General features: G+C 38.3%; 1 protein-coding gene across 2 annotated transcripts in view; it reads left to right on the plus strand.

The window, feature by feature from the left end:
- Positions 1–12,927, plus strand: part of AUTS2 (activator of transcription and developmental regulator AUTS2) — a 1,124,169-nt gene that overhangs the window by 486,116 nt on the left and 625,126 nt on the right. For both annotated transcript variants that reach the window (XM_030871940.2, XM_030871941.2), the window contains exon 3: positions 8,579–8,680. In XM_030871940.2, coding sequence (XP_030727800.1) covers positions 8,579–8,680 — 102 coding nt within the window. The remainder of the gene's footprint in view (positions 1–8,578; positions 8,681–12,927) is intronic.

Here is a 12,927-nt window from a genome sequence, read left to right on the forward strand (position 1 = left end):
GACAGTGTCTTTCTAGGATGACAAGATATGACAGACTCATCTTACATATTTGCCTCCTCAGACTTCAGTTGGATATTTTCATAGTAGAATGGGAAAAACGAAAGTCAGAAAACATTTTATGCTTGAGGGTAATGGTTATTTTAAAGAATGCAAGGCTGTTTAAAACACTGTTCAAAAACATCTTTTGTTATAGAAAAATATAAAAAGTAAGCTTTGTGTATCCTTGCTAACCAAATGATATTGTCTCAATCTCTTTTTAATAATCAAAATCTCATTATCAGAAGGCTAGAAACTATACCAAAGCAGTCAAACATCCCTTCATCAAATTATTCTTGCATTGCATATATTTATTATGTGTGGATTTCTGAACCTATATGAAAACAGATTTATCTTTCAGTTCACAGTCATACCCAAGGAATGGCAAACAAACACGCTTTTCTCTTTAATCTCATTCTTGTGCATTCTTTTCCCCCTTGTAGTTTAGACTTCTGTTTTTGTAGGAAATGAAAAGTCAGGTATGTTATCATGACTTTTTTTTTTTTTTTCTGGTACGCGGGCCTCTCACTGCTGTGGCCTCTCCCGTTGCGGAGCACAGGCTCCGGACGTGCAGGCTCAGCGGCCGTGGCTCACGGGCCCAGCCGCTCCGCGGCACGTGGGATCCTCCCGGACCGGGGCACAAACCCGTGTCCCCTGCATCGGCAGGCGGACTCTCAACCACTGCGCCACCAGGGAAGCCCATGGGAGTGATTTTATGATACATGGATTAAGAAGCAATTTCTCCTTTTCTTGTCTTTGTAAACCTATTGTGCAGGCAGGATTCCAAGATGGCACTCAAGATACTTGCCCCCTGTTTATTCCCATGATTAAATTTTTATATGGACAGTTGACTTTAAGAAAGGGAGTTGTGTTCTGTTGCTTCATTAGCCTGATTTAATCGTGTAAGTGTTCAACTAGGGACCTCTTTCTGGAGTAAAAGATTAAACTGATGGGACCTCTTACTTTTTAAAATAAACTGCTTTATTAAAATATTTGTTATATATAATAAAATTTATTCATTATCAGTCTACAGTTTGTTTTTTAATATATTTATAGAGTTGTACAACCATCACTATACTCCAATTTTATAACTTTGCCGTCACCTCAAAAATCTCCCCTGTGCCCACTTGCAAATTGGCGGCTTCTTAACATTCCTGTGCAAAATTCTGTTAGAATTTGGTGGATTATTATTTTTTCAATGTGTCTCCTGCCATTGTTGGGTGCAGTGTTTTGTATACGTCAATTAGATGCTTTTTAAAAAAAAATAATTAATTAATTTATGTTTGGCTGTGTTGGGTCTTCATTGCTACGTGGGCTGTCTCTAGTTGCGATGAGTGGGGGCTACTCTTCGTTGTGGTGCACGGGCTTCTCATCGCGGTGGCTTGTTTTGTTGCGGAGCACGGGCTCTAGGCGCACGGGCTTCAGTAGTTGTGGCACACGGGCTCAGTAATTGTGGCTTGTGGGCTCTAGAGCGCAGCCTCAGTAGTTGTGGTGCACAGGCTTAGTTGCTACATGGCATGTGGGATCTTCCTGGACCAGGGCTCGAACCCATGTCCCCCACATTGGCAGGTGAATTCTTAACCATTGCACCACCAGGGAAGTCCCTGGTGGACTATTTTTAAATTTATTGTTACATTGAATTTGTTGCATTTCATCAGAATTTTGCAGCTTTTTAAATTAAGAAGATCATCCTATAATTCTCTTTTTGTTTTGTTATTGTCAGATTTGGGCACAGATTAGCTTTACATATTTTTTTTTCATGCTCTAGATCAAATTTTGTTAAAATTTTTAAAAAATTAAAGTTAGTTTAGTATAATTTTCATCAGTACCACCATAGAATAATGTTTATTATTATAATTTAGAATGTGTTCATTATCACATTTTTGTAATGATAATCATATTATTATTTCACATTATATATTGTATTATCACATTATTATTATGTAGTTATATCACGTTATTTTTTTTTTGGTTTTTATATCTTTTTATTCTAGAGATATAAGAAGTATGTCTCTTTTATATTTGTGGGTTTTGCTCCCAACTTTACTCTAATTTGTTAATTGTACAATATTTTAATTTCCAATTCATTATGTAGTTTTCATCTTTAGAAACTCCTCCCTCTAATCTTCCCCATAGTTGCTTTTTTATTGTTGTACTACTTTTGTTCTCTATAATTAGGCTATTTATTTCTGTTACTTCCAATTTAATAGAAAATACATGAGTTAATCTCTAGCACAGAATTTACAGATCTTGTAAAATGTTTTACTAACATATTTATAATTTTCATTTTCTTAATTTTTAGATGGTATGTTTGTCATTTTCTCTCTGACTCAATTCTAATTGTGCAGAGAATTTTTAAAAATATCTTGAAAGTTTGTTTTAAAGTCTCTAGGTGATATGGATATTCAGTTTAAAATGTCATTAATTTTTACCATCAAGAAGGCTGTTCATGTAGTTTCTAAATTTTGAAAGTCTGATATTCTTGTAGCTTACTACACCTTCAGTCTGCGGTAATGTCCCATGGATGCTCTAGAAGATGTGGTCTATATAAGTTACCAAATTTACTATGTATTGCCTGAGTCAAACTGAGTTCTTTAACTGCAGGTCCCTTTCTATTGTTTTGTTTTCTTACTGTCTGTTAGGTAGCATGCTAAAGTTTCCCAACTCCTGTTGATTTCCTTTATTACTTAAGATATTTTTTAGTTACTATATTGGGATATCAAGGTTTATATCTTAATACTTTAATATAAAGAACAGAAGTGTAAAAGGTAAAGATTATACCTTTTATCACTATAAAATGATTACCTTTGACGTATGACTTTAGCCATTTATTTAGAATATTTTGTCTTTTTTCTCTTTTAAAATTTAAGAGTGCTCTATAACTAACAAATACATTTTTGTTTGTTTTACCCAATACAAACTAGATATCCTTGCCTTTTTTAAAAAAATGGGAGCTTAATCCATGTATATTATTGTTATTATAATCAATATACTTAGCCATATGCTTGCTCTCTTGCTAGTTCCCTTATTTTTTCTCCATTTCTCTATTATGTTTTAATTCTTTTACATTCAATAGTAACTTAGAAAACAGATGCTTTTAGTATCTAAATTTAGTGATTAACTTTAAGATTACCAAATCCTTAAAATTCTTTTTCTAACTATTAAAAACAATAACAATATAACTTCTGATTCTATGATCCCAGAGAAATTTCGCAGAAATTCCTTGCACTACCCTAGTTTCCAGAATTTAATTTTTATCTTTCTGTCACAACTTGTTATTATACATTTAAAAGTACAGTGTTTATTTCTTAAGAAAACGTTTTTTGTGTTCAACTTCGTAATTTTGCTTATAGTAGTTATTTCCCACTAGCTCGTTTTGATGTGTCCAGACTTTTCATTAAGTTACTTACTTTGGTTCTGCAATACCTTTTAAAGCCTAAGCAATAAAACAGTACAAACGCCTCTTTTAAAGGCATTTTGAAATACCTTTTAAAGCCTAAGCAATAAAACAGCACAAATGCCACTCAATCTATGAAACTTTCTCCACTTGGGAACAGTTTTATATGGAAACAATAAAACAACACTTTTATGAGATTAAATACTTACTGCTTTGATGTTAGTGAAGGTATATTATAAAATTTTGTTGAATAAAAGAAGATTCGGTGCTTATTGACGCCTTTAAGAAACATCATATAGGGTTCATTTAGATCCCTACAGGAAAACTCAGCAGTCCAAGATAAGATTTATGCTGCTTTGAGGAACCAAAACTGTGGTGAGAGATTACTTTCGGATGCTCTTCTGCATTGCAGTTCATAATTCACATCATTCCTCTAGAGTTCTAGGCATAGGTATCTCTTCCCCATACTTCATCCTTTTGTGAGTTTTGTTTGAAGGGTTAATGACACCTTCTGAACATCTAGCATCTTGTTGGGACTCTCCAGACTCAAGCTGAAAAGAGTGGCATAGCCTGGCTAACAAATCTTAGCAGATGCACACAGAATTGTTCCCCCTTACTTCCCTCAGTCCAGGATGATGGGACTTTCTTACATGTTCATCAGCCATGATAAAACCATAGATCGTTATTTTCCTAATTAGCCATTAATAACAGTTAACTCTAATGACAATGCAGTCTCAGAGTTTGGAAAATATATTGTTGACAATGAAATCTAATGAAAACAAGATGGCTTCTTATATTTTATAAAAGGTGATAATCTTACTGATAGAATTACTGCCACTCATGCCAGATGGTAGGTTCCTTTAACTTTGTTTTGTTCTAGTTCCAATTCCTAAACTATATAATATCCTAATGGGTAGAAACGTCTGGAACTAGAGAGTGAATTATAGTAATTTTTATTTATTTATTATTATTTTTTTTTTTTGGTACGTGGGCCTTTTACTCTTGTGGCCTCTCCCGTTGCGGAGCACAGGCTCCGGACGCGCAGGCTCAGTGGCCATGGCTCACGGGCCCGGCCGCTCCGCGGCATGTGGGATCTTCCCGGACCGGGGCACGAACCTGTGTCCCCTGCATCGGCAGGCGGACTCTCAACCACTGCGCCACCAGGGAAGCCCTATAGTAATTTTTAAATAAGCGAGGTCCTGAAATACCTAAAGGCGGATAGTAAGAAATTTCATTGCATCATTTATAGCAAAAACTTTCTTATAACAGATGCCATGGATGCTGGGATAAATCAATGCAAGCAGATTGATTTTTCTTAGGTCTTTAAATGTTTAAGCCAGCACCTGGCCTTTTAATGTCTCTGGTTGTAGGTAATAGCTGGGAATTTCAGGTGAAGGATTACAGCTTCTGGGTTAGTTGTGCTACCCCAATTATCCATTGGATGTGCTTGAAAATGCCAGTCTTAAATGTATTCATGGGATTCGGAAGGAATACTTCTTTGCCTGATATCTTGTGGTTTAGCTTCAGTACTTGCTGTAGTCAGTCTATTTCTTTGAAATATTGAGCTGTCTGACAGCTTAAAATCCTAAGTTTCCTTTAAACTTGAGCCTGGCTTTGGAGCCTGGCTTTGGAGGAGAAAAGGGGTGATGTGGGGGTGGATTTTATGTAAGGCTCTCCAAAGAGAATTCGCTGAAGTGCTTTTGCTGGCAGGACACAGGCAAGGCTAGAAAGCTGCTTCCTCTCAGTTTTTCTTGGGGTTTTGCCCTTAGCCTAGTCAGATAACTTACATCAGGGCCACAGGGGTCTCTTGCTGGGCCTTGTTGAAGTCATCATTTTCCTTCCATGAAGAAACATGGAAAAGACCCAAATGCAACGTCCAGATTTTGTTAAGCCTCTTGAACATCAGGAAAAAGTCTTGATGCTCTTATACCGTTAATTCCCACCTAGATGTTTATTTCTCTTCGAAGTTGGAGGACTTAGTTTTTATAAACATCTCTTTTTTTAATGATTTTTCTTTTTTTTAATTTAAAATTTTCTTTTTTATTTTTTGGCTGTGTTGGGTCTTTGTTGCTGCGCGTGGGCTTTCTCTAGTTGCGGCAAACAGGGTCTACTCTTCGTTGCAGTGCGTGGGGCTTATTATGGCGGCTTCTCTTGTTGCGGAACGTGGGCTCTAGGGCACGTGGGCTTTAGTAGTTGTGGCTTGCAGGCTCTAGAGCGCAGGCTCAGTAGTTGTGGTGCATGGGCTTAGTTTACCGCGGCATGTGGGTTCTTCCCAGACCAGGGATCGAACCTGTGTCCCCTGCATTGGCAGGCAGATTCTTAACCACTGTGCCACCAGGGAAGTCCCTATAAACATCTCTTGCTCAAATGTTACCTAATAAGATTTCTTTCCTTGTGAATGCGGTTGGTTACCACAGATGTATTGAAAGTATATTCTGTGGAGAATACTAGCCTACCACTGAATCATTATCTCCAGGTTAAACGTAAACATTTAAACAAGCACTAAGAATTAAAATGAAGACAGCAGTAGGCAGTGGAGACGTGGGGTTAGCCCTAGATCTCTTGCCTAATTCTGAGCACATTTCCTCTACACACTGTTTCATCCATACGTTGGAATTAGCTTTACCTGCCTCTACTTACCTCAGAGATCCAATGAGATAAGAGTTCTGACGTTGCTTATGAATTACAGAGCCAACTCCACATACAGATTTTATCATCAGTATAAATATATTTAACGTAGACCTTTTAAAACTTGAAAATGTTATCATAATTATCAATGAAGAATGAGACGCTTGCTAGAATTTGAAGGCATATGTCAAAAAACAAATATACAGAGAAAGAGCTCTTCAGAGACCCTAGTGGAAGAGACAATATCTGAGCTTTAAAAAAGTCTTGACCTGAAAAGTACAGAGAAAGTGAGAGTGAGCATTCCAGATTAAGAAAATCTAGTGTGAAGAAGTGTAAGGCAGGAATGGGCATGGCATGTTCAGGAAATGGAGAGGAAGTGATGTTCATTTTAGATTAAATTCCCCTTTATTACAAGTGTAAAGATGAAAACTTGAAGAGAATGACAATATTCTGAACTTTTATTCCATAGTAATAAGAAAAGGCTCATATAGCTTGCATCTGAATTAATTTAGAATTAGCAGGTTTAGCAGTAATTTAAGAGGAAACTAAGTACTTAAGGGCTCAGAAGGATACAAAGTAAAATTAGCATCATTTTTCTTGCTTCCATTAGAGAAGACTTCCTGGAGAAAGGGATTTTAGAAGAGAGTGGTAAAAGTGGATTTGTAGAAAGGTTGAAATCAAAAAACAATGCCCTCTATATAGGGGGATTTGGCAATAGCTGATTAGATGGTATGACCAAAAGTTAGGTCTGAACTGCAGTCTTTAAAGAGGCACATTAAAGGTACAAGGAATGCTGATTTGGATTCATTCTCCATTCATCTTGGTTCATCTTCCCCGATGGTCCCAGAGTCACATGAAAACCTGCAGGCAAAAGGTTTGCTACCTTTCACCTGTTCTGCTCTCTGAAGTTCCCTGCTACCCGGAAATATGGGGCTTGTGTTTTGCTTGAGACTTTCCATGCTCTGATCCATACCCGTCTCTCTCCTGTTTCTTCCTATTTCCTCCCAAAAGGAGCTCTCTATTTCAGATAAGACTCCTGATCATTTCCTAGCATGTTGCTTTCCCTGTCTTTTCTTTCTAACTTTCTCCCATCAAGAGTATCTTTTCCTCCCCTTTCAGCCGTATGAGCTCAATCTGCTTTTAAAATCCAAGGCTTCAGACATCACCTTTCCTCCTAACATCACTGACTCGTTTTTTGGTTATCATTTAGGATATATGTATTTCCTTGTGTTGCTATATTTGTTTGTCTTGCACTGTCTTTCTCTTGCTAGATTGAGAACATTGTAAAGGTGCCATGTGTTGTAACTTACCTCACATTGCTTGGGTTCTCTGCAAATGTGGTTGGTGATGACATTATAGACTAATGGTCCATATGAATTTGACTCATAGTCTTGTATAGACTAATGGTTTGCTCTTGTGTGTTTGTTCATTTTCAATGGAAAACCAGATCTGGCTAAACGTGTACAACATCCTGAACGTGAAAATCAGAGCCAGGTAAATGTGTAGAAACTGCTAAAGTGTAAGCTTTGTGTAAGAGCAGAGAGTTTTTAATTTGCTTAAGTACCATATCTCTAGCTCTTACTATCAGGCTCAAATGTGGTACTTAATACATATTTGTTGAATGGATGCTGGTTTAATTTACTTAAGCTGTAGGTCTTAATTTGGTATTTTAAAATATCTTTAGAGTATTGTCTCAAAAAACAGGATCATTGTCTCCCTAGTGCATGAAGGATAATATACAGAATCTCATCATCTTATCTGAGGAGAAGAAAACCTTGTTTTATATTCTGTTTTGTCATTTCTTTTTTTTTTTTTTTAATTTATTTTTTTGGCTGCGTTGGGTCTTCATTGCTGCGTGCGGGATATCTCTAGTTGCAGTGAGCCAGGGCTACTATTTGTTGCGTTGCGCGGGCTTCTCATTGCGGTGACTTCTCTTGTTGCAGAGCATGGGCTCTAGGCCCACGGTCTCAGTAGTTGTGGCTCGTGGGCTCTAGAGTGCAGGCTCAGTAGTTGTGGTGCACGGGCTTAGTTGCTCTGCGGCATGTGGGATCTTCCCGGACCAGGGATGGAACCTGTGTCCCCTGCGTTGGTTAAGGGGGAATCTTAACCGCTGCGCCATCAGGGAAGTCCCTGTTGTTTCTTTCTCTTTTTCTTTCTTTTTTTCCCCAGAAGAGGACAGAGGAAATAAGATGGGAAATCATATTTGGTATAACCTAGATTGGAAAAATCTCAGGAAAGATTACCCTCCAAGATTTATGTTAAACTTTTCAAGTGTTTATTGAAGGGCTGCTGCAGTCTTTTATCTACATTGACACTTTATGGTAAATGTTGTACTTATCCTACCCTCCATGTTTCTTTCTATGGCAGCTTACCTGGTACTATTCAGAAGCTGAGAAAAATGCTAAAGATTAGGACCTTCAGTTGTTCACTTTTGACAAGGCTTAAGGAATAGGGGTGAAGGAGCAGTTGTGTGAGATCACTGACACTTTTCTTTTTTCTCTTTTCTTCTGCCTTCAGCTCAAGCCAGGGCAGAACAGCTGCAGGGACAGTGACAGTGAAAGTGCCAGTGGAGAATCCAAGGGCTTCCACAGGAGCAGCTCTCGGGAAAGGCTCAGCGATGTAAGTTAAAAAAAAAACAAACTAAACTAAACAAAACCACCAGGTCACACATCCCTTGGGTCGATTTCAATTTTCCAACACTCTCATCCCTTCACATCACTTTGTAAATATCCAAACATTATTACACTTCATCCTTTCTTTTTTTTTTTTTTTTTTTTCGCGGTACGCGGGCCTCTCACTGTTGTGGCCTCTCCCATTCAGAGCACAGGCTCCGGACGCGCAGGCTCAGTGGCCATGGCTCACGGGCCCAGCCACTCCGTGGCATGTGGGATCTTCCCGGACCGGGGCACAAACCCATGTCCCCTGCATCGACAGGCAGACTCTCAACCACTGCGCCACCAGGGAAGCCCCACTTCATCCTTTCTTGGTATATAAACATTTGAGCATTGCTTTGTAGTGTCATTCTGTTTTCTGGTTTGACCTAATATGTGTTTTAACAAATTATAAGGTTGGTGGGAGTATTTGTCAGCTTAAAAAAATAGATTACAAAAGGAAGTGATAATACTTTTAATATCAGTGTTACAAATGAAAGAAGTAGTCTGGCAGCGCTACAACTGGGAGATAACATATTTAACTATGGGCTTTTTGTCATTTCTTCATGCATGAGCTTGGTTAACAACCTTTTTTTTTATTATTATTATTTTATTTTATTCCTGCTGGAAGGGATGACTAACCAGCCACTTAAAGAGAAGGAATTAAATTTCCTGACTGATGTCTGGAGGAAAAACCCTCATGAGCCCACACCATACCTCTTAAGGAGGTCTGTCAGCCTTCTAGACCTGGCTCTAACCACTCTCCAGCCTCCTGTGCACCAGGCTGAGAACCATCTGGCCCTCTTTGGGCCCTCTTGCATTCTTCCCTAATGTGTTATATAACAGGATTCTTGACCCATCTTTGCACCTGAGGGCAACATTTTAAAACTTTCTTTTAAAATAGAACAAGTAGGGAGCAATTATTATTAGTGATAACTGAGAAAGGAACATTAACATATTGAGACAGTACTCTTTTTTTCCACAATTTTTTTGGTTTATTTGCAAAAGAATTTATTATTAGCTGAAGAAAATAATTCCACTGTTGATAAAAAAATAATTTGGGTAGCCATTGAAGAACATTCTCAGAAATAATACCATTTTCCCTTTTGTGATTAGCATACTCAATTTGGGAAATTTTGTTTTTCTCTTCACTTCCATTCTCTTCTCTTCTCTTCCTTTCCCCTCTCCCTCTCTCCTCCCTGCCATCCTTCCTCCCTCCCTCCCTTCCTTCTTCCCAGCTATAGATTACCCTTCAGTCACCACAGGTGGTGACTTCAGGATTCTAAGCATCTTTCTTTTTTCTTTTTAAATTGAGTTATAATTAATATACAGTATTACATTAGTTTCAGGTGTACAACATAGTGATTCAGTATTTTTTACATTATGAAATGATGACCACAATAATCTAGTTTTCATCCATCACCATACGAATTTGTTACGGTGTCATTGACTATATTCCCTATCTGCACATTACATCCCCGTGATGTATTTGTCTTATAACTGGAAGTCTGTTCCTCTTAATTCCCTTCACTGATCTTGTCTGCCCAGCACCCCCCCACAGCCACCTCACTCCTCTTTGGCAACCACTGGTTTGTTCTCCATATCTATGAGTCTGTTTCTGTTCTGTTTTGTTTGTTCATTTGTTTTGTAGATTTCACATATAAGTGAAATCATATGGTACTCATTTTTCTCTGTCTGACTTATTTCATTTAGCATGACACCCTCCCATCCGTTCATGTTGCTGCCAGTGACTAGAATTCATTCTTTTTTATAGCTGAGAAATCTTCCATTGTGTGTGTGTGTCTGTGTATCACATCTTCTGTATTCATTTATCTGTTGATGAACATTTAGGTTGCTTCCATATCTTAGCTGTTGTATATAGTGCTGCAGTGAATGTTAGGGGTACATAGATGTTTTTGAATTAGTGTTTTTGTTTTCTTTGGATAAATACCCAGAAGTAGAGTTGCTGGATCATATGGTAGTTTTATTTTTAGTTTTTTGAGGCATCTCCATACTGTTTTCCATAGCAGCTGCACAAATTTACATTCCCACCAGTAGTGCACAGTGCTTCCCTTTTCTCCACATTCTCACCAACACTTGTTTCTTGTCTTTTTGAGACTAGCCATTCTGACAAGTATGAGGTGGTATCTCATTGTGGTTTTGATTTGCATGTCCCTGATGATTAGTGATGTTAAGCATCTTTCATGTGCCTGTTGGCCATCTGTATGTCTTCTTTGGGAAATGTCTATTTAGGTTCTCTGCCTATTTTTTAATCAGGTTGGTAATTGTTTTGATATTGAGTTATATGAGTTCTTTATACATTTTGGATACCAGTCCCTTATCAGATACATCATTTGCAAATATCTTCTCCCATTCAGTAGGTTACCTTTTTGTTTTGTTGATAGTTTCCTTCACTGTGCAAAAAGCTTTTTAGTTTGATGTAGTCCCATTTGTTTATTTTTGCTCTTTTTTGTTGCCCTTGCCTGAGGAGGTATGTCCAAAAAAAAAAAAAAAACATGCTAAGACTAATTTCAAAGAGATTACCACCTGTGTTTTCTTCTAGGAATGTTATGGTTTCAGGTGTTATATTTAAGTTTTTAATCCATTCTGAGTTTATTTTTCTATACAGTGTGAGAAAGCAGTGCAGTTTCATTCTTTTGCATGTTGCTGTCCCGTTTTCCTAACACTATTTATTAAAGAAACTGTCTTTTCCCTATCATATATTCTTGCCTCCTTTGTCATAGATTAATTGACCATATGAGTGTGGATTTATTTCTGGAATCTCTGTTCCATTGACCCATGTGTCTGTTTTTGTGCTAGTACCATACTGTGTTGATTACTGTAGCTTTGTAGTATACTTTCAAGTCTGGGGGCATGATACCTTCAGCTTTGTTCTTCTTTCTCAGTAGAGGCATATAGACCAATAGAATAGAATTGAAAGTTCATAAATAAACCCATATATCTATGGCCAAGTAATTTTTGTTGTTGTTGTTGTTTTTTGTGGTATGTGGGCCTCTCACTGTTGTGGCCTCTTCCGCTGCGGAGCACAGGCTCCGGACGCGTAAACTCAGCGGCCATGGCTCACGGGCCCAGCCGCTCCGTGGCATGTGGGATCCTCCCGGACCGGGGCACGAACCCATGTCCCCTGCATCAGCAAGCGGACTCTCAACCACTGCACCACCAGGGAAGCCCTGGCCAAGTAATTTTTGACACAAGTTTTACATCCATTCAATTGGGAAAGAATTTTCTCTTCAACAGATGGTGCTGGGACAACTGGTTTTTCCCATGCAAAAGAATGAAGTTGGGCCCCTACATCACACCATGTACAAAAATTAACTCAAAATGAATAAATGGGGCTTCCCTGGTGGCGCAGTGGTTGAGAGTACGCCTGTCGATGCAGGGGACACGAGTTCGTGCCCCAGTCCGGGAAGATCCCACATGCTGCGGAGCGGCTGGGCCCGTGAGCCATGGCCGCTGGGCCTGTGCGTCCGGAGCCTGTGCTCCGCAACGGGAGAGGCCACAAGAGTGAGAGGCCCGCGTAACGCAAAAAAAAAAAAAGAATAAATGACCTAAGTATAAGAGCTAAAGCCATAGAATTCTTAGAAGAAAACATGTGGGCAAATCTTCATGACCTTGAATTTGGCAGTGGATTTTTAGATGTGACATCAAAAGCACAAGCAACAAAAGAGAAAATACATACGTTGGACTTCATCAAAATTAAATACTTTTGTGCATCAATGGGCATTATCAAGAAAGTGAAAAGAAAAGCTACAGAATGGGAGAAAAATATTTGAAAATCATATAACTGATAAGTGTTTAATATCCAGAATATGTAAAAAGCTCCTAAACTCAAGAACAAAAAGATAAACAACAGAATTCAAAAATGGGCAAAGGGCTTGAATTCACATTTATGCAAAGAAGATATACAAATGACCAATAAGCGCATGAAACATGCTCATCATTATAGTCCTTAGGGAAATGCAAACCAAAACCATAATGAGATATCACTTCACAGCTACTAGGATAGTTATAATTTTAAAGAATGGAAACTAACAAGTTGGCATGAATATAGAGAAATTGAAGCCCTTGTACATGCTGGTGGGAATGTAAAATGTTGCAGCCACTGTGGAAAACAGCTTGGCAGTTCCTCAGAAAGCTAAACAGAGAATTACCATACACCTCACCAATTCCAATTTTAGGTATATACCCAAACAC

The sequence above is a fragment of the Globicephala melas genome, chromosome 15 (genome assembly GCF_963455315.2).
Source record: "Globicephala melas chromosome 15, mGloMel1.2, whole genome shotgun sequence".
NCBI classification, from domain to species: domain Eukaryota; kingdom Metazoa; phylum Chordata; class Mammalia; order Artiodactyla; family Delphinidae; genus Globicephala; species Globicephala melas.